Below are 25,095 nucleotides of genomic sequence, written 5' to 3' on the forward strand. Positions count from 1 at the left end.
TATGGGATGGATCCCTGCATATGGCAATCACTAGATGGTCCATCCTTTCGTCACAGCTCCAAATTTTGTCTCTGTAACTCCTTCTATGGGTGTTTTGTTCCCATTTCTAAGAAAGGGTAAAGTGTCCACACTTTGGTGTTCGTTCTTCTTGAATTTCATGCGTTTGGCAAGTTGTATCTTATATCTTGGGTATCCTAAGTTGATATGGGTGATTTTTAAACGGAGTGACTACTGGCTGCAGTGGTGTTTGTGGCTGTTGCCGTTTCTAAGGACCCTACACTAGGTATGAAGTATTCCTTACTTATCCACATCAGCTCCCACCGTCCCTAGGTAGAGGAGCTCCCTAAGCACAGCCACAGATGCCTGCGTCAGACGGCAGCAAGCACATTCCCACAGTGAAGGATATCATTCCAGAACCAGAAGAACCATGTCACATACATCCAGAATTTGGTTGCCAAATATATCCCAAGGGGCAATGCGCTGTGCATTGAATGGTCAAAGAAGGACCTGTAAAACAGATTTTATAAAACGTCACGTGGCATATTTCATTAAAGAACACTGAGCTTAGAATCACAAAGGCCAAAGCTATTTAAACACAGGGGTTGTCTTCACAGTGCTGAGTTCATCAAGACGCTTTAGCCTACCAAGGACATCACTGTATTCCATGCACTTTCCAACTTTAGAATTTCAGTGTATTCCATCCAACTTCTGAGATCAGTAATTCACTTTACTATACAGCAACTTCATCACCAGCACATTCTTCGAGAACGCTGCAGTTCTGGCAAGTGAGGACACGACAATGCTCATGTCTCCTGACCTGCCCACTTCAGTTAAGGTATATGGACATGTATTTTCAAGTAAGATGGACTGGCTGATCCCATGTAACTGAAGGCTTGTGTTTGTGATAGGAAGAAATACCAATGAATCTCACTGATACAAACAGGACCCTTTATCCATGTAGATCAATAGTCTTCATGATTTCCTATAATATTTAATAACCTGTCAGAGCTCCTAGAAACACTTCAGAGATGAGGTACCCAGCCCAGCAGTCAGTCCTTATCAGAACTAACAGTCGCATATGACTTATGACGCATAGTTACTCTTGTGTGAACTATTTCCAAAGTCTTCCTAAATTTCCAGTGAAAACAAGATGCTTAAAGAAGGCAAGTTAAGTAGGAAGACGTGGATCACAGATACCTTTCTAGGACTGCTGAACCAGGCAACGTTTAGGGCAAAAAGACTCAACAAGAAAGGAACTGGTCCGTGCTTAAAGCAATGGAAAAAGCCTGCTCTGTACTGGGCAGAGCACAAGAACTCTTGTCTAATGCCAACAACCAAAACCAATACCTACAGAAAGGCAAGTAGAATAATAAAGTAATACATCACACTTACAGAGCAACAAGCTCAAATTCGCTTCTAAGAAATATTTTAACTATTTCTCAGAATGTATTTTACCTTCAAAAATCTCACACTAGGAGACTTTTTGAATAATTTTAATAATGCTTAACAATAATTTCACAAATTACCAAAGCAGATAATATCCTAAGCTATTAAACATTAATTTAATATAACAGAGTGCAAATTATGTTTTTTTCATAAAATTGAAGTTAAAAAGAACACACTCACTTGGAAAGAAATTGCACTGTAGCCCAAACGCCACCATACATTAACCCTTTAATGAGCCAAGAATCAATGTCTAGGTCTGCTATAAACCCGACCAGCCAGATCACCAGGAATGGGGTTCCCAGCATTACTTTCTGCCGAAATTCCTGTAAAACAAACAAAACAAAAGCAGAGGTTACACAGTCCCTTCGTGTTTCCAATGATCTCAGTCCCTTCGTGTTTCCAATGATCTCAGTCCTAACCACGGCTATGTCTGTGAAAGTAACACAAGTAACACAAGTAACACACACAAGTAACACAAGTAACATTCACTCATTCAAATCTGCCTACGGTGTTCAGGCACTACACAAAAATTAACATTTAAAAGGAGTGTGTTAGTTAAGGCAGTGAAAAATGAGAAGTTCAAATTTCGGAGTGAGTTCTACACACGCAGCCATAAAAACAGCAAACAGTAGGACAGGTTACCATGGGCTAGCCAGAGAGTAGTTCACAGCGCAACACCCCTTTTTAATAGAGGACCTGCTAACAAGGGCAATCACAATGGCTTTATCACATTGTAGACAGCTAAAGTTGCTTAAATTGGAGAAGACATATAAACTAACAGTCTATTAAAACTGTAAAATGAAATAAAGCATAAAAGCAAGGTCAATAAGATGGTTCATGTGCTTGCCTCACCACATGGAACACTTGAGTCTGACCCCTGAGACCCACAGTGAAAGGGAAGGACTCCCCAAAACTTGTCCTTTAGCTTCTCTACACATGTACCCTATCTATAAAGATGTGTGCAAATACATGCATGCACACACAAACACACACACACACACACACACACACCCCAAAAAGACCAAGCCAGCAAGCAAACCAACATGAACTGAATCAGCAGCCCTCCCAGGCCATGGTGCTCAGAACTCGAGAGATGCTTCTGTACAGTTGGTACACTGAGCTGGCTGTCAGAGTGCACACTTGGGATACACAAACTCACACACCTCTCTATCTGTGAGATCTACCACAGCTGTATCTTCACAGCAGGAATAAGCGGTACTGCTTGCCTTGTTCACGGAACAGCTCATCTTAGGTGACAAAAGTACATAAAGACACTGCGGTTTTCTTTCCTTGTTTTGTTTTATTTTAGTCTCATGGTATAGCCCAACCTCACAGAGATCTGCCTGCCTCTACCTCCTGGGCACTGGAATTAAATGTATATGCCACCACACATGGCTTCCATTTGATCTAACTTTCACAGTATGGATACATCACAGTCTATTTAACCATTTACCTATTAAGGAACATCAAACTTTACAATTTGGATTATGAATAAAGATGCAATAAATAGTGGCATATAGATTTCTATGAGTTTAAGTTATCATGCCTCTGAGGTAACTGCAATTCTGCACTATACAGATTACAAGTTGCTTTCCATAGTATTATATTAATTTACAATCCGAACCAGCAAACATTTGAGGAATCCAGTCTCTGTGCAGCATCAGGTATGTCTTTAGACTTCTTCCTTTCTCTGTGTATATGTATGTATACTTAAGATAGCATCTTGTCATATAGCCCATGATGGCCTGGAAGTTGAGCCCCCTGCCTTAGCCTCCCAAGTCCTGGCCTGCAGGCATACATATACCACCAAACTCATTAGCTCGCTTTAAAACTGGATTCTTTGACAAATTTTCATTGTTGGGCTTTCCATTCTGTATCTTTGTCTTTTGTTTACATATGACTTGTTAGTATCATCTTCTAGTTTGTAGCTTGTTGATAATCTTTTTATTTTCTTAATAGGTTTTTAATCCAAATTCTTATAAGCAATCCCAATAAACTCATTGGGTCACCAAACTAACTTGGAATCTTTTCTTTGGTTTCCTGGGTTATCTGGAAGTGTTCACACTTCCCTGTGATCGCAGCACTAGAGAGAGAACAACAGGATCTGTGGGGCTGATTACCCATCACCCAGTCTAGCCAAATCAGTGAGAGGCACTGTCTCAAAATGATGATGATGATGATGGTGGTGGTGGTGGTGGTGCAGCAACTAAAGAAGGCATCTGCTATCAACCTCTGGCATCTCCATGCTGCACATGTCCTGTGCATGCCTCTTCATGCATGTATATGCATGTGTACACATACTGAAAATATTCTAACTTTCAAAATCTCAGCAGTTTTAAGATTGCTTCCCAAGACCCAAGCTCCCTCTGAATCTGTCTACTGCCACCCAGCTGTGTCCTCCCTTGAGGTGACTTTAAAGTACAATGCAGTGAAGCCCGGGTGTCAGCACTACCTTGTTTAGTTTTTCTCTCCACCGCAAACACAGCATATGCTTCAATAGGCTGGCAAACAAAATCATGTTCATAATTTAAAAGTTTCCAATGTGCAGTAGAAAAAAAAAAAGAGTTCATATAATTGTGGTACTTAATGTCACAAAGCACTCAATAAGGCCTCCAATAGGCCTTTTTCAAAACATAGGTTAGCATCTACCTTTTAACCCTAGCATTTAGAAGGCAGATGTCCATGAGTTCAAATGCCTGGCATACTTAAACAGTTCCAGACTAGAGACAAACAAACCTTAACGTGTTGAAAGCTACTGAAGGAAAACCAGGAAGCTCAGCCTCTAAGCTGACGTCACTATAACACACACTGCACTACATGATGAAGCTCATCTTCACATACATGTATGCGTGCAGTGTGCACATGCACGTGTATGCTCAGATACGTGGATGCTGATCTCAGCTGTCTCCTCTGTCCTCTTTTATACTGAGTCAGAGTCTCTTTGCTATTCTGACTTGCTAGCTTGCTCCATAGACTCCCCATCGCTGGTGCCCCGGGCTGATGGGGTTGTGGAATATGACCCACCCATCCAGCTTGCTGTGGGTTCTAGGGATCCAACCTCCAGTCCTCATGCTTGCTGCTTGTGAGACAAGTCCTCTACTGCTGTGCCATCTCTGTGGTCCCCAAACATACAACATAAAGGTAGATGTTAGCCTATGTTAACATACAACATAAAGATAGATGTTAGCCTATGTTAACATACAACATAAAGGTAGATGTTAGCCTATGTTAACATACAACATAAAGGTAGATGTTAGCCTATGTTAACATACAACATAAAGGTAGATGTTAGCCTATGTTAACATACAACATAAAGGTAGATGTTATAACATACAACATAAAGGTATATGTTAGCCTATGTTTTGAGAAAGGCCTATTGGAGGCCTAACTGAGTGCTTTGTGACATTTGTGCTCTGTCTCATTTTTCGGATTTACTTTTAATTTGTCATTGTTTGTAAATGTTGGGGAGGGAGGAAGTAACTGTGGTGTCTCTGGAGGCCAGACGGGCAGGAACTGCAGGATGCTGTAAGCTGCCCTCCATGGCTGCTAGAAACAGAACTCAGGTATTCTGCAAGAACACACTGAGCCATCTCTTCAATCCCTAAAGCTCTCTTTTTACAGAGAAACAATACTCAAATATATAAATAAGGAAATTTATATATTAATGTATTATCTGTAAATTAAGAAACTATTTTCAGCTGACCCTATAGAAAAAAAAACAAGTTTGGCATATTTATATTCAGCAAAGTCAGATTATGTAACGTGCAGCCAACGAATGAAATCAAAGTAAGTCAGTTCTCCAGCTATGAAATGACTGCAGGCACCAGCACTGCTCGCAGACACAATCCACCCCTTCTCTGCGAGGCTCAGAACACCTGCGCAAGTTAGCAAGCTGCAAATACAGCTATGCCGGCGTCAGAGGGAGGGACCAGGGACTGTCCGCCCAGTAAGGAAGGCTGAATTCTTATGAATAAATGAGCTGCTGCTTTCAAGTATACCACACTTTATTTATTTCTGTCACACTCATAATGGATTAATATTAACTTCTATGATTTTTAGTACTGCCATTAGTAAAGCTTAAGTACTCAAGTTTTCTATAAAAATTAATAAGAGTAACTTAATGTCACTCAAGTTGTGGATTACTCTTGAGCTAAAATATATACATATGTACACACACAAACACACACACACACACACACACACATTTCCCCCCTGCTACTTAGAACTGAGGAATGAACTCAAGGCCTTGTGCGCTTGCTAGGCAAGCACTCTACCACTGAATTAAATCTCCAACAGCATATATATATTTTTTAATGCCAATTAAATAATATCTTCCTTTTTAGTGGAAATAATGTTTTCTAAGGAACATAGATTCTGCATTGGGAAAACATTTTAAGTTTTAAAATCCTATCATAAGTAAACAGTTAAGCCAAACAGCCATAAAATTTCAAAACTGAAGATTCATGGGAGAAAATGGACTTTCTACGAAACAGCCAAAAATGGAAGCTTTCTCTCTAAAGTTATATCACAAAGAATAAAAGGCGCAAATAATTAGAGCTATAGTACTTGGTTCAGAAAATTCGTGTGAAGAATTAGATGGTTCAAAATTCATTATTACATCAACAAATGTACAGAGAATGCTTTTATCTACTGAAGACCAGTTAGGTGGAATTTATGTTATGCTGCATCAAGGGAGATTTAGACCCATTTACATGCAGACATCTTCCTTAAACATCACAGCGCGGGCCATAAGTAATTCTAAGAAACTGTTAAATACTCTCATCTTACTTTGGATGGAATAGTACTTTAAACACTACAGTGGAAAATGTAAGACTTCAGGCACGTGAACATTTATGCAACAAAGTGAATTACAACTGCAGGTTGGAAGTGCCTCCGCCCCAGTTACCTTGTCAGCCTTCAGCTTTCTGAGGAAGGATGGGTTGTCATACCCTTTCGCTTGCCTTGCCTCCTGCAAATGGTTGATCATCCACACGTTTTTTCTTTGCTTTGCCAAATCAAGTGCTGACTCACCCTGACAAAGTAAATACAAGAAGCTCACATTAAAAAACTAATAGCTTCACTAATAACTTTTAAAGAAATTTCTTAAAAATAAATTGACTGCATAAGTTCATCAACAAGTTTCTGACATTGAGTAAAATCAATTAAAAATCCTAAATTATTACATACCTGTTATCATTTCCCATTCAAAACACAAAAGAAAATACATTTTCTCATCTTATACTCTAGATTCTATTTTTGTTTGCATTTTTGACAAATTAGAGAGCAAATCAAAAAGTAGGTATTTTAGTACCTGCTGGATCAGAGGCTACCATTAAATTTATCAGTTAGTGCACACTCCTAACACTGAGTGTGCTAAGCCATCCTAACAGTGTGGCAAGCTGTCAGAAATCTGTTTTACTTCAGGAATGGAAAGTGCCTTCACAAGAGACTAGGAAGAAAGAAAAAGTCAGTGTCGACTTCTACAATGTACTGGCACTCGACCTACCACAGAGTCACCACCCACACAGAACGTCCCCAAGAGAACAAGAGAGTGACTGAGAGAAAAGCAGTTCATGCAGGTGCGATGCCACGAGGTCTTTCAACCCTAAAACAAGAATGCCAGGAACACAGTAACACGTCAGAAACAAAAAAGACACAACTCACTCCTAGTCGTTCCTTCTCTGCTTTTCCTAATTTAATCTTCTATTCTTTTGTAAATTAGACACCTACATATCCAATCTATTTAATGTCCTCTATTTATCTGACTCTTTAAATAAAAAGATAAAGCTGCCAAAATGTGAAGAATGATATTCAAATTATTTTAAAAAAAAATAACCACTGAAATTTTACTTCAAAATACTGGATTAAAAAAATCAAACAAACCAGAATCTCATTTTGGGGAAAGATAATAATTTATTAAGCGTGGAATATACTTTTAAAAACACAAAAATTAAGCATAATACTATTGTATAGTAACAAAGAATTATAAACAAACAAACAACAATAATAAAAATCTTCAAAAGCCCAAGCACATTGTTAATAGAAAACCAATGGTATTTAACAAGGACTGGGCTAATCTAGGCAAGCCTTCAGCAATAGGGATATTTTATTTTAGATATTCCTTGCTTATTCCAGAATTCCATCACCTAAGTTTTCAGAATCAGCTAATTAATCCAAACTATAAATATTACCTGAATAATAGCCATCCCTTGGGTAACAACTCCCAGAATATCCTGCAGTTGCCTCGGTCCAGCTGAGCACCCCTTCCACTAGAGGGCCATGTGACACCTAAGGATTGCCTAGACAGAAAGATTGAGGGAGCTTTAAAAAAAAACCTTTCAACTTCTCTAGTCACCTGACTGTATAGTTCTTTTATTCCAATGGTAAAATAAACAAACAATTCCAGAGTTATACTAAAACCAGGGTTTGGAATCAAGTCTATATTGCTTACTCCATGTCACAGCCAAAATAGTATTACTAACGACAGTAACATCAGCAAGAATCCACATGGAGTATTTAGAGACTATATCACTGGTAGTAAATACAAGAAATTCTTCAGGGGTTTTGGTCAAATAACCATGGCTAAGGTGGAAGATCACTTGAAGCTGTGTCTCAGTGGGACTGAACCTCACTGTTAAACCATATTAGAGACCATTGAGGTCGGGTGTTCAAGAACTGATCAACAACTTTTTCTACAGAGATTCTCACCTCCTTCCAAGAAACTATAGGAGATCCTTCTGTCTACTGACAGCCTTTGACAGTTTTAAAAAGAAAATTTTGGAAATGCTTGGGTAACACTCAGATTAATTGTTCTTCCCAAATTAAACTTCTAACTTTATCTATGTAACTCTAACTATAGAATAAGATCCTTAAAAATTAACAAAACCACAATAGTAAAACGAAACAAAAAATATGACATAAGCCAATAAATTTGTTTTGTTATTCTTAGTACAGAATTACCTTTTTACCCTATGGTTGCTATTTAACCATAACCTAGGACTGTAAAATTCTTCTGACACTTACTTATGAAAGTGTCAGAAAAGGCCCCCCCAAATGCTGTCACAGTATTTTAAACAAGCCCATGCCATCCTAGATCCATCAGCGACCTAACCTAGAGTATTTAGCTACTTCTTACTGCTCCAAATATAAACATTAAGTACTTTAACGTTAAGTACTTTAGTTATCTATTTATTAAAATTAATTTATTAATATTACTTCAAAGTAAGTTGTCTTATTTTAATAGAAAATTTTATTTTGTATATTAAAGGAATTTAATTTCTTTTTCAAACAAGCAATTTGCAGCAAAAGCAATTTCTAGTTAACATAAATTAACCATATTTTTAAAATAATTATTTTAGGATAGGGCCAAATAGTAAATAATTACAGCAGAGAAGGTCTGTTTTATCTTGTCTAAAGAATATAACGTTTTTATACCTTTTAAAAACAAATCTAGACTTGTAGCTACATCCTACCCTGACAATTTATTTTTACTTAAAAAATTTAAAGATATATTTATTTTATTCATTGTGTATTATTGTTTTGCCTGCATGTGTGTATGTGCACCACATGCATACATGGTGCCTGCCAGTCACAAGGTGTTAGATCCCTTGAAACTGGAGTTACAGATGGTTGTGAACCACTGTGTAGGTGCTGGGAAATGAACCCAGGTCCTCTGCAAGAGCAACAGTGCTCCTAATTGCTAAGTCATCATCTCTCCAGCCTCTACAATTCATTTTTAATAATATGATCTTTCCTAGTACTTAAAATGAAAAATGAAATAATAAATGTCAAAATTATGGACAAAGAATCAATGTTGGAGATTTTAAGATGAAATTTCCTTTTCAACGTCTGCAGTAGCCTAATTAGCTTTAAATGCTACACGGAGAAAAGACACCATGCTAAATATTATCAAACAGAATGGATTCCTACTATTTTCCCCTCAAAAGAGCACTTTCCCTTCAGCCTTCACAATCTCAACCCGCGTGGAAGACAAGTTAACTGAGCAAAGCCGCGTCCTCAACGATGCTTTCTTTCCTTCTCAGATCTAACCTATCTAACAGTACTGTAGACAGTATCTCCGATCATCTCAGCTAGCCCCATCCTGGCTAAGCTAACACGGTCCTTCAAAAGCAGCAGCAGCAGCAGCAGCCTTTCTCCTGTCCTGTCCTAGTGATTCCCTCACGTCTCCAACCAAAACAGCATCTAAATGAAAGCACAGCCTACGGCAGGCTATACAAACCGGTCTGTGTCCTAGGACTTCATAAACAACTAAGCTTCTTATCACAGAGTCTCCGTGATCTGGCATCTGTCTCTCAAGTCACTTCTCACTTGCTGTACTTCTAAGCCAGCCTCAAATCTGCCTAAAACTCAGCCTTACCTTCCCCGGCCTTGTAAAGCGTGGACTTCTCTATAGAAACAATCCGTTTACCACTTATCTCCACACAACTGATTCTTCTCCTCACACCTCCAAGGACTCTATCACCTCAGAGGAACCCTCACATCACTCTCACCGTCTCAGGCTCGGACTCAATTGATTCTCATTATTCATTTCTACACTATTTTATTTCTTCAAGAGAATATGTTCTGAGACCAACACAGAGCTTAATCTGGCTTGAACATGCAGACAAACTCCCAACGAACCAATAGTTACTGAATGAATGAAGAAATGGTTTCTATTGAAAGTGGTGACTACACTTCAAGTATACAGAGAATGCTAGATTCCAATAGAAACAGTATTTCATTCTTTCTCCTTTTAATTATATGAAAAGAACATTTAGGAACTAAAGTCTTTCTTAGGAAAGCAGACAGAGATATTTTCCCCTCTTGCATAAGCAAATGAATTTCAGACTTAATTTCCTTTAGCTTTACTGTTACTCCAGAAGTTACCGAGAGCATGACACTCTCAGTCACTGTTTTAGGCTAGAGGATATTTCTACTCAGTGGTAGACTGTTTCCCTAGCATGCATGAAATCCTGGATTCAGTCTCTAATATGGGAATGGGACTTTTTTCTTTTTAACCAACAGTCAACTTTGAATCTATGTCAGATAAAATAAAGATATCAATGAGAAGCTTATGAATAGTTTTAAAAGGGCATGAATTTACATACAATGTCTACAGGCACATTAGTAAGCTCAATATTCGGCATTGTGGACTCTTCGGGGTATTCTAATCTTGGAAACACATCACTAATATGTCTGACCCCAGAACAGAGAGGACGGGAACCAACGTGAGTACTTTCAAGCACCATCACCTTTCTGCTGAAATTCACTTTGGACTTTTATATCTTATCAACATTAAAGGTTATTTGAAAAGATGTTAAAATTTTCAAACACACTGCAAATACTTAAAGATCATGACTGAAGAAAACTGTACTAAGGTTTTATATGACTACAGCACTAGTTTCAAACTACGGAACTGTTTAGCCAACTTGCTTTCATAATTGTTTGGTACACCGTAGTTCAACTATATTAATATAGCAATTAAGAGAAAGCAAACAGACTAATTCCTTGCTGTACTGAAATTGGTTCAATTTTTCTTTCAGTGATATAAGAAAAATTATCTTGAAATGTATTTCTAGTTCATGATCCTTAAGTCTGGGGCTCTCAAAGTCAAAGAGAGCGAGATGGAAAGAATGCAGGTGACAAAACTGAGGCTGACACTCCGGTTACTTTTGCCTAAAGGAGCACCGGTCACTTTAGCAGAGTTATCACCTGTCTTCTTTGTCCTGGGCTCGGTCGGCAGAGTTTACGAATGCTAGTGTTTAGGATTTTCACAGCATTCGCTTTCAATATTTTGAAAAGGCAAACATTACTCTATCACTTCTGAAGTAGCAGAATGGTATCCTGGCTGTCATAAATGCCAGCTTGGGTAAAACTAAAGACTGCAAATCTTCATGTTTTAGCCTATCGGTAATTGCTAGATGCTCATCACATGCCCGTTACTACAATAAGCCACGTTTCCCTTTTCCAAGTGTTGTAGTGGACGATTCTCATCATCCTGAGTAGGAACAAGACTTAAAAGTTAAAAAAGTAGAAAAAAAAAAGAAAGAAAACACATGTTTTTTTTTTTAATTCAATTTCATAGTTTATAATATTTAAACTAAACTCAAAATTTGCAATTAGGCTAGTTTCTAAAAATTAACTAAGCTATGAAATAAACGTTAAAAAACAAACAAAAAAACCCACAGCCCAACCCATTTTCAACAGTCTAACCTTCTCTTCTTAAAGTAACCAAATAAAGGAAAAATTTGTCATTAGAACATAAAGAGATGCCTTGATCCAGCAAGAGATACCTACTTTTTGATTGGCTATTTTAGGTTAGTATATAGCTTAAACTCCCTTTACATTTAATTAGCACATATCCTTTAGGCATTTATAAAACATGGCTCAGAAAATACTACAAATTATAGCTAATCCTTACAAATGTTTGTCCAATATTTGCAGTCATTCAAATTACTGCTAAAGGGTCCTAAGTCTGTAAAAATGCAAAAGATAAATAAAAAATTTGAGACTACCAACAGAACCTTTTTTATTTATTTATTTATTTTTTGGCCACTTATTGATGTTGTGTTTGTGTGAGTGCACCAGTACCACATGACCCATGTGGCAGTCAGAGGACAACTTGAAAGAGTAGTTCTCTCCTTCCACCATGTCCTGGGGGTAGAGCTCAGGTTATCAGGCTTGGCAGCCAGCACCTTTTATCCACCGAGTCACCTTGCCAGTTCCCCAGCAGAATCTTGTGTTTGTAGATATGTACAAATTCTTAAAACTCAAAAGTGTACATATTAAATTGTACTTGGCACTTAGATGAATTCTGTATGCTTATCCTGGGTTAATTCACCATTATTCTATAAACATCATAAAGTGTTTTACCAAATTTAAAAGTCTTGCTCCTCAAAGACATATGCTACTAAAATGACCAAGTCAAAGCACGACTCCAATTTCCTATGAGTGTGCTTTCACTACTGCTGTTCTTACTGCTGTGCGTGAAGGTATGGTGCGCATGTGCTGTGGCGTGCATGTGCTCAGAGGACAGTACAGAGCTGGCTCTCTCCCTCCACATCTTTACCTGTGTTCTTACTGCTGTGCGTGAAGGTATGGTGCGCATGTGCTGTGGCATGCATGTGCTCAGAGGACAGTACAGAGCTGGCTCTCTCCCTCCACATCTTTACCTGGATGGCTTCGGGGACTCGTTCAAAGGTTGCCAGCCTTTACAAACAAGTGATTTTTACCAGCTGTGCCATTTTACTGACCAGATAGTGTATTTTGCAACTATAAACTTATACATAAAGGTATTAAGAAACCAGGAAGCTACTGTCCCTCATTTGTGTAGTTAGAAGTATGTAATTTCTAAAATTCAGTACAAATTCACTAATAAAAAGGCCACCCACAAACTAAAAACCAACTTAATATCATAAGAGGAATTAAATTACCTATGTCTTAAAAACAAATTATCCTGAAGAAGTAAAGTATTGAACTAAATAGTAAGTTTCTCCCAATGTTCCCAGTCTTAAAGAAGCCCATGTTTCCGAAGGACTCCTGCTGGTCCTCCTTCTCCACCCACAGCAAGCATGCTTACCTTGACGTTCTGGGCGTCCACATTGCCTCCGGCTTCCAGAAGAAGACTAATGACTGTGGTGTTCCCTGCTAGGACTGCCCAGTGCAGAGCAGTGTTTTTGTGATACTTGTCACCAAGGTTAACTGAAACATTGAATGTTAAAAGCAATCTAGTTGGATCCACACTGAAAAGGAAAAAAACAAACAAACAACAACAACAACCCTAATTTCAATTATCGAAATCATTACAGAGGCTACACTGACTGTGGCTGCATTCTCACTCCATCTCGGAGCACATCTATTCTAGCCTCGCAACTATTACAGTCAGGAATTAAACAATATTGCAGCATGGACTGTCATGGATGCACAACCCTGGATAAGCTAATATGGGGCTGAGAGGCAGCACACTTGGACCTAACATTCCTATTTTTAATCTGAAAATCTGTGCTATAACATCTATATATTTAAAGAATAAAAAATACTGTATTTCAATTTAGACTGATCCAAAAATGATTTAAGACAACTTACAAATGAAACATAAAACTTACAACAGAATCACAGGAAAAGGTTAAAAAAAAAAAGGTAATCTCTTCTTCCACTGTGAGCACAGAGAGCAAAGCAGGCAGAGTAGCCTGTGCTCTGCACCAGTCCATCTCTGCCGCACCAGCTTCCCCAGCACTGGGTACAGCAGCTGCTGCTCCTTCTAACCCCGCCTGTCCACACTGTATCATGCCGAATGATCAGAGTAGCCCAGAACAATTACATACCTATGTGTTCTATAAGCTGCCCACATTAAAGGGGTCATTCCATTCTGATCCATCATATCTACATCCTGATAATAAACCAGACAGCACAATTTTAAGATCTGAACCAAAATTAGTTGGAAACATCTAATCTATACATTATACAATCTAATACATTACTACTGAGCTGGGAATGCTTTATGCAAATTTGTCTCATAATTTTTAACTAAAGCTAAGTTCTGCCATTAACTAGCTAGGTGGTTTACAAATTCTGCCTTACCCGTCCCTTGTCATGGTTTACACTATTCTGACACAATCTTCATTTAGAGTAAAGGAAGCTTTCACTACTCGGTCATAGAATGAAACCTGTCACATGGCACTGCTGTGCAATATTCACTTTCCAAAACACAGCACATTCGGATTTTATACAATCAGCACAAAAGAAGCAGAAGAGAACCTAGGCCGTATTTCTGTTAATAAAGTAGATTTATTAGAAAAGCACAATGTGCTGAATAGGTTTATAATTAAAGAATAGGTATATAATTAACAACTATGTATATAATTAATGTGATTTATGCTCACTGGTGCACACTCAGAAGAAGAAAAATCAACATCAAGAACTTAAATCCCATGTTTCCTGACAGAAAGTGCATTATTTGATGCAGCAGAGAGATGAAACATGTTTTATTATTTCTTAAAATCATTCCCCTCAGAAGGATATTAAAATAAAAAATTATTAGTCGATAAAATTGGCTTCAGAAGTTTACTTCAATTCAGATGGCAAGTTTCAATATTTGTGCTACCTAGTTTTAGGTCAACATGTCACATATTAGGGTCATTTCAGAAGGAACCTCAATTGAGAAAATGTCCCCAGACTTGCCTGTTGCACTGACTGGTTTTGTGTCAATTTGACACAGCTGGAGTTATCACAGAGAAAGGCGCTTCAGTTGAGGAAATGCCTCCATGAGATCCAGCTGTGGGGTATTTTCTCAATTAGTGATCAAGGGGAAAGGCCCCTTGTGGGTGGGACCATCTCTGGGCTGGGAGTCTTGGGTTCTATAAGAGAGCAAGCTGAGCAATCCGAGGGAAGCCAGTAAAGAACATCCCTCCCTGGACTCTGCATCAGCTCCTGCTCCCTGACCGGCTTGAGTTCTGGTCCTGACTTCCTTTGGTGATGAACAGCAGTATGGAAGTGTAAGCTGAATAAACCCTTTCCTCCCCAACTTGCTTCTTGGCCATGATGTTTGTGCAGGAATAGAAACCCTGACTAAGACAGCTGTGGTACATTTTCTTGAGGGCTGATTTGAGAGGGCTCAGTTCACTGGGGGTGGAGCCACCCTGGGCCACGAAGGCTGAGCAAGCCCTGAGGAGCAAGGCAGTAAGCAAAGCTCCAGAGGGCTGGGCATCAGCTCCTGCCTGCAGGCTCCCCTCGGGTTCTTGCCCTGACTCCCTCTGACAATGAACTATTGCCTAGTGTGTAAGCAAAATAAAGGCTTTCCTCCCCAAACTGCTTTTGATCTTGGGTGTTTTATCACAGCGTAGGAACACTAACTAAAACAGAAATTGTACCAGTCATGGGGTACTTGTGACAGATCTGACCGTGTGTTTGGGGGAGGCCTATGGGGACATTGCACTTGGTGCTGGAATAGGTGTTGAGTGCTCAACGCTCAGTGGGTTGTTCTGAGGAGCTTGGAAAGTAAGAATGTTAACAGAAAGCAACTGATAGAAGCCTGCCTGGCTTGTGAAGTTTCAGAGAGATGTTCTCAGGGTCCCTGAGAGACTCTACAGGACTGTCAGGAGCCCTCAAGGATAGGCTAAGGCTAGCAAGTGGCCCCCAGCTTTTGCATGGTCTGCAATGGGTGAGCTCTAAGAAGCAAGGTCCCAAAGAGACTTCATCTCAGGATTGCATCTTGCTGATATGCCTTTTCTGTCCTTATTACGTTTATATAATAATTCCTGGGCATTAGCCTATCCTATTGATTAGATTTCCTGAAGAGCAACATAACTTTCATGAATTAATGCTGTTTAGATGAATTAATGATTTTATAGCACTCCTGATTTGATTCAAATAATCTTAGGAAGAAAATTTTAACAGATTGTTTTAGTTGTTTTGCTAGAAAGATGTAATAAAGTTAGAATCAAGAATAGAATGTGCCCACTTCTCATAATAGTAAGAACACAGTGAGCTTTCATAATTACACTAAAAGGAGATCTAGACCTGGGACAAATTTGTGTTCAAGGAATAGCATTCAGGTCCAAGGATGAAGCCACAGGTGTGCACTATGATAAGACATGGCCACGAGAAACTGCTGCTGTGAACTTACAATGAACATATAGAATGAAACACTGCTTTGAACTTAATATCAGCATCCCTTAGTAACTCCCATTTTGTATAACATTTTATCTGTGAGGTAATTTTCTAAGAACTTTTGTCTATAGAAAGGCCAGAGAAAAGAAAGAAAGGTGGTGTGGTGTGCTGTGGAGACTTGGGGAGCTCTGCCCCATCCATCCATCCAAATGTACATGCTTGCTTGTTTGTATGTAGGTAGGTAGGTATATGTGTATGCACATATGCATTCATGAATACATGTGGAGTTGACTGAGGCAGACGGTTGGGCCCCGCCAAAGAGAGAATGTAGGAATGTATGTCTGTGTATATCTACCTACATAAAGTATCTTAACTCTTTTCCTTTCCTCCCTCTCTGGTTCACAAAGCTAGGCAGTGAAGGGCTTCTGGCTGTCTGGCTAGAAAAGGAAGTGCTAGCAAGAAATCCTTTACCTAGTGCCCTGTTGTTAAGCAAAAGTGCCGTCATCAGCTTTTGGCCCCAATACAACTAAGAATCCAAGAGAGTAAATACTATTAATACTAAGCAATGTTTACTTTTGCAAGACCAAGTCTTGCCCACACCGACACTCTGCTCAATCACTGCCTTCCAGAGAGGACCCAGCCAGGCCTTGAAGAAGCGGCAGTCTGGTCAACTGGAGCTAAAGAGTTGGCTGTGGTTACAAGAGATTAGCACCACTGAAGTAAAATCTCTGCTTCTCTAGAATGATTTACGTTGGCTGGCTAGTTAAGAGATGAGCAGTAAGTAAGAAGAGACCAGCATCATCGAGGATGCAGATGTGGGAGTACTTCCTCAGGGTCAGCACACAGAAGCTGTGGCCCAGAGGGGCCGAGGTACCTCTCACGCTGGCAGCTGAACTCAGCAGTGTAAAGTCATGCAGCTGGAACTGGTTCTGAAGGCATGAGGGGGTCGGAGAGAACAACTGAGCCTTGGCACTGTGTCCTAGAGCACTTTAGGGAGGCCAGAGGCATGGGTCAGCAGCAGGCTGAGGTGAAGCCAGCCTAACTAAAGACAAGATGCCATGTGTCGGGATGGCTGTGAAAAGCCTGTGAAGGAGCCCACGGGTTTGGGAGGAATCCTGATGTCTGTCACTCTGAGCTCTTCACACTAACTGTCCCATTTGATTTTGCTTTGTTCAGGCTGTGACTATATATATCCTGAGTCTTCCATCTTGGGGATACACAGATTTTAGCTTGACTTTTTTTTTTTTTTTTAAATTTTGCAGAAGCCTATAGTTATGAGACTACTATATTTTAGATGGACTCTGGTGTTGGCATAATGTTTTTGTACACTGTGTAAAGTTTATCCTTTATTATCGCAATTGCTGGTTTCCCTATCCCACTATCTGGTCTCCATGTGGCCACGGCTTCGTTCCGTTTACATGACTTCTAAGAAATCTGCCTCAAGCTTGTGTAAACACCGCTCTCCATTCATTCTCTGCCTTGCCAATAAAAGTCAAGGAGGGGCGGAGACGGAGACTCAGTGAAGGAGGAGTCATGAGTGGATGAAGGAGGCATTGGAAGAAGAGCTGGATCAGGGAGGACGAACAAATGGCACTAAGACGGTGTACTGGCTGGTTTTGTGTCAACTTGACACAGCTGGAGTTATCACAGAGACAGGACCTTCAGTTGAAGAAATGCCTCCATGAGATACAACTGTCAGGCATTTTCTCAATTAGTGATCAAGGGGGAAAGGCCCCTTGTGGGTGGTGCCATCTCTGGGCTGGTAGTCTTGGTTCTATAAGAAAGCAGGCTGAGCAAGTCAGGTGAGGCAAGACAATAAAGAACATCCCTCCGTGGCCTCTGCATCAGCTCCTGCTTCCTGACGTGCTTGAGTTCCAGTCCTGACTTCCTTGGTGATGAACAGCAGTATGGAAGTGTAAGCCAAATAAACCCTTTCCTCCCCAACTTGCTTCTTGGTCATGATGTTTGTGCAGGAACAGAAACCCTGACTAAGACAGACGGGAACACTGTTGGGGAGGTAGCCTGACAACTTGGAGGTTTCACACAGTAATGACTGCACAGTATGTGGCTCACTGCTACTTTAATAAACCTTAGTCTCTGTGTGGTTACTGGGGAATCAGTGGTTAAGGAATAAACCGCTGCCATGCTAATTTTATAAAATCTAAATTAATATAATGATTATTTTGTACTCTGGAGATCTTAAATAAATCCAACTTTTTAAGGTGTGAATTTTTTAAAGACTGTGGGACTTTGAAGGTTTTATATTGTGATAAGATTAACATACCATCTTGAGGACAAATGAGAAAGGAAAGGCTCTAGTGGAATTGCAATGATTCTACATCAAGTTGACATGGGGTCAGTTGTGCTGGTCAGTTTTATGTGAACTTGACACAGATCACGGCCAGTTTAGAAGAGGAAACCTCAATTGAAATACAAGTTCTACCCAGACTGTGCCTGTGGGTAAACCTGTGGTACATTTTCTTAATCAAGGATGGATGTGGGAGGGTCCAGCTCACTGTGGGTGGAGTCACCCCTGCTCCTCTCATAGTCCTGCAAAAAAAGCAGGCTAAGCAAACCACGGGGAGTGAGCCGGTGAGCAGTGCTCCCTCCACCTGCCTGACTGTGGGCAGGACTGGGCTAGACTGGATGGGATGTACCTAAGTACGCCCTCTCCTCTGCGAGTTGCGTTCACTCTTGCTCTTTTATCACAGCAATAGAAATCCTAATTAAGACAATATTTAAGGGAAATATTTAAAGGAAAAAATTCTTCCCTTACTTTCCATTACTTATTTATCACACTTATAATTTCATAACCAATTTAACAGAAAATTATCTTAATTTGTGACTGTATTTGCTCTTACTTTAAGTACATTAAAACTTAGTACAAAAATAACTACACTTTCTTTTACTCTCCTCCTCCATCAGAAACTACTACTTAAGTATTTTCAGGTATTAAAAGTGTAATGCTTCGAATATCAGGCATTTAAGCCATAAATAATACATGGTTAAGACGCACACTATTGAGAGTTCCTTACCTGTCCTTTTGCTATAAGATAAGCAACAATTGAGGTATGTCCGAACTGAGCAGCCAAGTGGATACAGCTGCATCCTTCCCCATCAATTAAGGAGGGGTCTGCACCATATTTCATTAGTTGTACAACCATGGATAAATGGCCTTGTCTAAAAAACAGGAAGACGAGCATTTAGACATTAAGTGATTCCAAAGTCTTCTAGGAAAGCGCAGACTTGAGGAGCGTAAGGATGGAATCAAAGCACACATTTTATCAAGTTGCTTTAAAACAAGACACAGGAGTTCACAGTTCTTCAAAGTCTTAATTGGAGCAACAGCTTTGATAACTTAATGAAAGCATAGTAATTATTAAGTGAGTTCATTCCAATATGATCTTAAAACCCCCAAAAAACCTATTTAAGTAAATGCATGCATACTTCCAAAGTATTACAATTGGATTAGCCTGCTTCCCTAGGAACAACTTGTAGCTTTGTTTCCAGTGAAGATAACACTGGGCAGCAATAAATAAATGATTGACTACATCAAATATTAGCATTATCATTTAAAAAAAAAAAACTAAAGGAGCCTAAGGCGAAGCATGATATAGAAGTGAATGTACACCTTGTGGCCCAGTGCAACGGAGTTGAATTCAGGTCTCCTCCAAGTTGATCCACAATAGCACCTTTCGAAATATAGTATCTGTAAAATAAAATTTGTAGTAATTTATAGAGTGTTCATCTTCAACTTTAAGAAATTATGTGAAAAATAAAACATCTTCCACTATCAACCTACTTTGTGCCTTTGAAGATAAACAGTCTTTTCAAAACCTTCCACCTACAATCTGTCCTGCCTGCAGGATATGCTGGGATAATGACGGCGCAGAACTTGTGAGAGTGGCCAACCAGTAACTGGTACAGCTTGAGGCCCACACCACAAGAGGGAGCCCACGTTTAACACTATGTGGATGGCCAAGAACCAAAGGCTGGTAAGCCCAGAGACCTGGGATAGAACCAAATATGACTGGCAAAAAAAAAAAAAGACAATGAAATAATTTCTACTGACATCATTGTTCTATACTCATAGATCAGTGCATATCTCACTGATCATTAGAGAGGCAAGTGATCCAGCAAGTGATAGGAGCAGATGCAGAGACTCACAGCCAAATACTGGGCAAGGCAGGGGAGCCCCACAGAGGAGAAGGAAGGACTTTAGGAACCAGAGGGATGGAGGATACCATGAGACCACAGCCCACAGTATCAACTAAGCAGGGCTCATAGGAGCTCACAGAGACTGAAATGACCATCACAAACCTAGAATGGGTCTGACCTAGGGCCTCTGCATATACCTTATGGTTGCAGAGTTGTTCTCATGAGAGCCCTAACAGTGAGAGTGGGGAGGGGTACCTGTGACTCTTTAGCCCACACTTGGAACCCTCCTCCTCCTAACAGGCTGCCTCATCCAGCCTTGACGTGAAGGTTTGTGTCTAATCTCATTGTAATTTGTTTTGCAGTTCATATACCTGGGAGGCCTTTTTAAAAAAACAAACAACAACAACAAAAAACGGGGAAACAGAGGAGTAGACCTAGGTGAAGAGGGAAAGTAGGGGTAAGACTAAGAAGAGAGGAGGTTGGGGAAGCTGTGGTCGGGATGCAATGTATGTAAAGAATAAAAATTAAAATAAAAAGAGTAAGAAAACCAAATCATATAAAAAGATATTCAGGCAACCACAAAGATCTGAACAAACTTTTGGAATCAGTAGCTGAGTCCAGAAGAGCCAAGAATAGCCAAGGCACTGTCTACTTCAGTGAAGCTCTCCTCTCCTCTCCTCGGAGGGTGAGTAAGGATTAAATCAAGCAGCAGGCACAGAAGATGCTACCGCCTATAAATGAGAAAGGAAACCCTTCACTATGCCCTATTTGCTATAAAAAACATGGTTTTAAAAAGAGAAAGGCAGCTTTGCTACTTAATACACTACTGTCACAGCATTTTTATATACTCTGAAATGAAAAGACCTAGCTGTTCTTTGTGATGCTTAATTATGGACTAATCAACGCAATGAATCAAATATAAATGCCTTTAAGGCATGAGATAAACACTTCCCACATAAATAGCGACATAGAATTGACATATAATAACACCATTCTAAGTGATTTTTAAATAACAAATGCATTCACACTTAAGGAACACAGTTCTAAATTCTTAATATAACCATTCTTACATGTTTAATTCAGAAAACATTGCTTCATATAAATATGCATTAAACTGGTCTTGTAAAATTGCATATAATAAAGCGACCAAGTTCTCCATCATGCAACATAGTTAAAGAAACCCAGCAAAATAGTTCCAGGATGTGGGTTTCTTTTTTCTTTGGACACAAGGTATCACTTTGTAGCACAAGCTGACCTGGAAGAGGAGTAGCTGGGATTAAAGCTGTGTCACCACCATGCCTGGGTTCTATTAAGAACACAAACGGTGGAGGCTGGAGCCATGGCTCAGAGGTTCCCAGGAACTACACTGTGGCTCATAGCCCCCTAGAATGAGATCTGGTGCCCTCTTCTGGCCTGTAGGCATATATGCAGGTAGACCACTTATACATAATAAATAAAATCTTCTTTTTAAAAAACACACACAAATGTTTACATAGGTCTGAAGTGTCTGATTGAAAATGTTTTGAAAAGACTAGAATCTAAAGCAAAAAAAAAAAAAAACTCCACTGGGATCTCTTTTTAAACAATCTTATTCTTTTCTATAGACAGTTTACATCTTGGGACTCATTTTTACTTGGTGAATTTATACAATTCAAGTCAGTGTTGAGTAATTATTAAATGATTTCCAAAAAAAGTGACTTCCATGACTTTTCCTTCACTGTAAAGTCCTGAAAGAGAGTACTATGTTTTCATAATATGGTATTTGTACCCCAGATGTAAGACCTAAGCTCAAATTGACAACATTTAAACTCTTATTTTGTACAGCTTGTATTCACATTTTTAATTATGTGTATGTGTGTGGGTTTATACACATGAGTAAAGTGCCCAAGAGGCTAGAAGAAGATGCCAGTCCCCTTGAAACCCAAGACGCAGGCAGTGGGGAGCAGCCTGGCATAGGTGCAGGTGCCGGGGCCTCTATAAACTACTGAACCATCTCTTCTCCTCCTAACTCGCTCTTATATTTATTTTTATATTCAAACCTCTGTTCAATACTACAAAAAAAAATGTTGTTTAGGAGACTGGTCTGGTACTGCTATATTTTCAAATGCTAAGTACTAAGCCCCCAAATCTGGTTGGCCCCTGACAAAATCCTCCCATACAACATATTATGTTATGTTACCCTGCTCCCAAAGCTCTTTGGGCTATAAAAGGCTATAAAGCCTGTGGTTGGGCAGTATAAGGTAGGCCGGCTTTCAGATACCTGGCTGGAGGTCACAGGTATAGAAAGGAGAGGAGAAGAAAGAAGTCCAAGGAGGGGATGGATTGTGAGCACATAGCCATGAGGTACATTGGCTGGGATGTGAGTTAGAACAGCTCTGAAACCTGCCCAGTCTAAGCTCACAGCTTGTAAATAAAAGACCTGGACTGTGTGTCTTTTACACGGACTAGCAAGAATTTAGAATTCATTTTATAGGGTATCATCAAAGAATGTTCTTGCAGGCACTAATATTCCCTAAGTTTTGAAGAGGGACATTAACAAGTATTTAAAAGACAAAAGCCAATAGCTACAAGACTAGTTTCACCCACTAGAGTCAATCCAGAACACGTTTTAAATGATTAAGGAATTGGTGGTGACTGTTGCCACCAAAGCAACTGTTCAAGATTAGCTTGTAACAAAAGCCATGGTCCATGGGCCACAAAGTACAATTAGCATCACAAGTGGGTGTTGCAGCAATAAGGGAGCAAGTTGGCTCCTGGAAGTGCTACTCAAGGTTCTTTATGCCCTGCAGTGTTGGATCTTAGAACATGACTGCAAACTGTAACTGCAGTTCAAATCCAAACTGTTCTTTCAATGTGCAGAGTTCGTTTTTTGTGTGTCCCTGGTCATCACCCTATGGTGAAGATCCTCAACCTCTTTTGTAGCCTAGGTGAGCAGACTTAGCTCCCCCAATAAGCGATGAGAAGAATGTTTTTTTATTCCGTCCCTACATATGAGGAGCGCAAGTATTTTTATTTCTTTAATTTAACCATGCAAAATGTGTTGACTTGACTGATTCACATGTAACTTTTTTCTCATATCTGTATCTGAGGGTGAATCCAGAGGAACGACTGTGATTGTCACAGGAAGCCGACTGTATTATTTAAGAGAATTCTAACAACTCCAAAGGGGGGGTCAAAAAATCACAGGAAAAAAAAAAAAAAGCTTCTTCAGGACAGCTAAAGAAATAAACAAACAGGAAGCCCACAAAATGAGATAGAATCTTTGCCGTGTGTGTGTGTGTGTGTGTGTGTGTGTGTGTGTGTGTGTGTGTGAGAGTGTTTGTGTGTGTGTGTGTGTGTGTGTGAGACATATGATAAAAATCCTGAATATACTAAGAACTCAAAAAGTTTAAAAAAAAAAAGATTCCCTATGAAACTGACTTGAGATCTAAACAGTTTTCAAAAGAAGAACGAAAACTGGCTAAGGCATGTGTGAGCAGCTATGGTGGCACACAACTTTAATTCCAGCACTCAGTGGACCTCCATGAGTTCAAAGCCAGCCTGGTCTATATAGTTTCAAGACAGCCAGAATTACATAGAGAGACCCTGCCCCCAAAACAAACAAACAAAAAGAAATAACTCAAAACTGCTCACTGCCCCAGCAATTAGGAAACTGCAAATCAACACAACTCTCAAAACTCATCTCACCCAGACAGAGTGGCAAACATCAACAAAGCAACCAGGAACTAAGACAGGGACGTGGAAAACGATGTGCGGGAAGTGAACCCCATTCACTACTGGAAGAACTGCAAACTGGTCCAGCCACTGTGCAATCAGAGTGAAGAATATTCAAAACTCTAACGATAAGTCTATCATTCGCCCCAGCTCTATAAATCCCTCCTCAGCATTTGCCCAAAGGACTCGCTCAGCCCTACTCCTCAGAGACCTCCTCGGCCAGGCTAGCTGCCACTTCATTCACACTCATAGGGAATGAAAGCAACCTAAAGCCTTCAGCTCATCTGGGAATAATGAAAATGTGGTACATACGCACTGTGGACGACTCAGCTTGAAGAAAAATAAAGTTATGAAATTTGCAAGTAAATGGATGGAACCAGAAAACATCATACTGAGTGCGGTAACACAGACCCAGCAAGACAGCTTTGCAATTTCTTTCTCATCTGTGGATCCTAGCTCCAAATCTATAGGTGTGAGTATATAACTTGGAGTAACTACATTAAACGGTTAAGTAAAAGGGACCATGGTGGGGACAGAGGAGCAAGAGAAGGGACTGGCAAGGTACAAGGAAAGACAGTGGGAACACTTGATTAGGGAGGGAGGGGATAAAATAACAGTCAGCATGTCTAAAAAGGTCCCAAGCAATCATATTATACACTCACCAAAATTTAATATATAGAGCATTAAGTCCACGTATACAAGTATAGTTGAAATGAAAGTTTCTGATCTGAGATACCAATGCTTACACCAAGAACCACAGATCATCTAAAAAACAAAAACTCCAACACTTGGCACAAGACGCTCTCTATTGAGTTGTTGGTCACTGTTGTCCAAGAGATGTTTAAACATTGTAGGCTATTACTGCTGCCCATGAGAGGTTGAAGCTGAGTCTCCACTGCTAAAGAGACAATGCATTTGGGCTTAGGACCCCAGAGGCTCTGAACTGGATCTCACTGGAAAGCATCCTCACCGAGGACACAAATGTTCACAATACCAGACAGTGCCATCTAAGCTCCCAAGGGAGGAGACAACCACCAGTCCTTATCTAGCTCTGACACCTCTGAACACAATAACCAGCCCGGCACAAGGTCCTGTAGGGTACAATGTCAGCATGCATACCTTGGTAGCAACCATCAGGTCTCTGATTTGACTGAAAGCCCACACAAAAGG

At 39.8% G+C, this 25,095-nt stretch overlaps 1 protein-coding gene across 4 annotated transcripts in view; it reads right to left on the minus strand.

The window, feature by feature from the left end:
* Positions 1-25,095, minus strand: part of Zdhhc17 (zinc finger, DHHC domain containing 17) — a 68,288-nt gene that overhangs the window by 12,881 nt on the left and 30,312 nt on the right. For 2 of the 4 annotated variants that reach the window (NM_172554.2, NM_001359622.1), the window contains exons 4-10: positions 19,685-19,762; positions 19,089-19,233; positions 13,770-13,834; positions 13,025-13,187; positions 6,353-6,478; positions 1,627-1,769; positions 407-507 (exon numbers count right to left, since the gene is read on the minus strand). In NM_172554.2, the coding sequence (NP_766142.2) occupies positions 407-507; positions 1,627-1,769; positions 6,353-6,478; positions 13,025-13,187; positions 13,770-13,834; positions 19,089-19,233; positions 19,685-19,762 (821 nt within the window). Of the gene's footprint in view, positions 1-406; positions 508-1,626; positions 1,770-6,352; positions 6,479-7,637; positions 7,746-13,024; positions 13,188-13,769; positions 13,835-19,088; positions 19,234-19,684; positions 19,763-25,095 lie in introns of all 4 variants that reach the window. The other 2 variants (XM_030245125.1, NM_001359624.1) reach the window with 2 other exon arrangements.

This window comes from Mus musculus, chromosome 10 (genome assembly GCF_000001635.26).
Source record: "Mus musculus strain C57BL/6J chromosome 10, GRCm38.p6 C57BL/6J".
Lineage (NCBI taxonomy): Eukaryota > Metazoa > Chordata > Mammalia > Rodentia > Muridae > Mus > Mus musculus.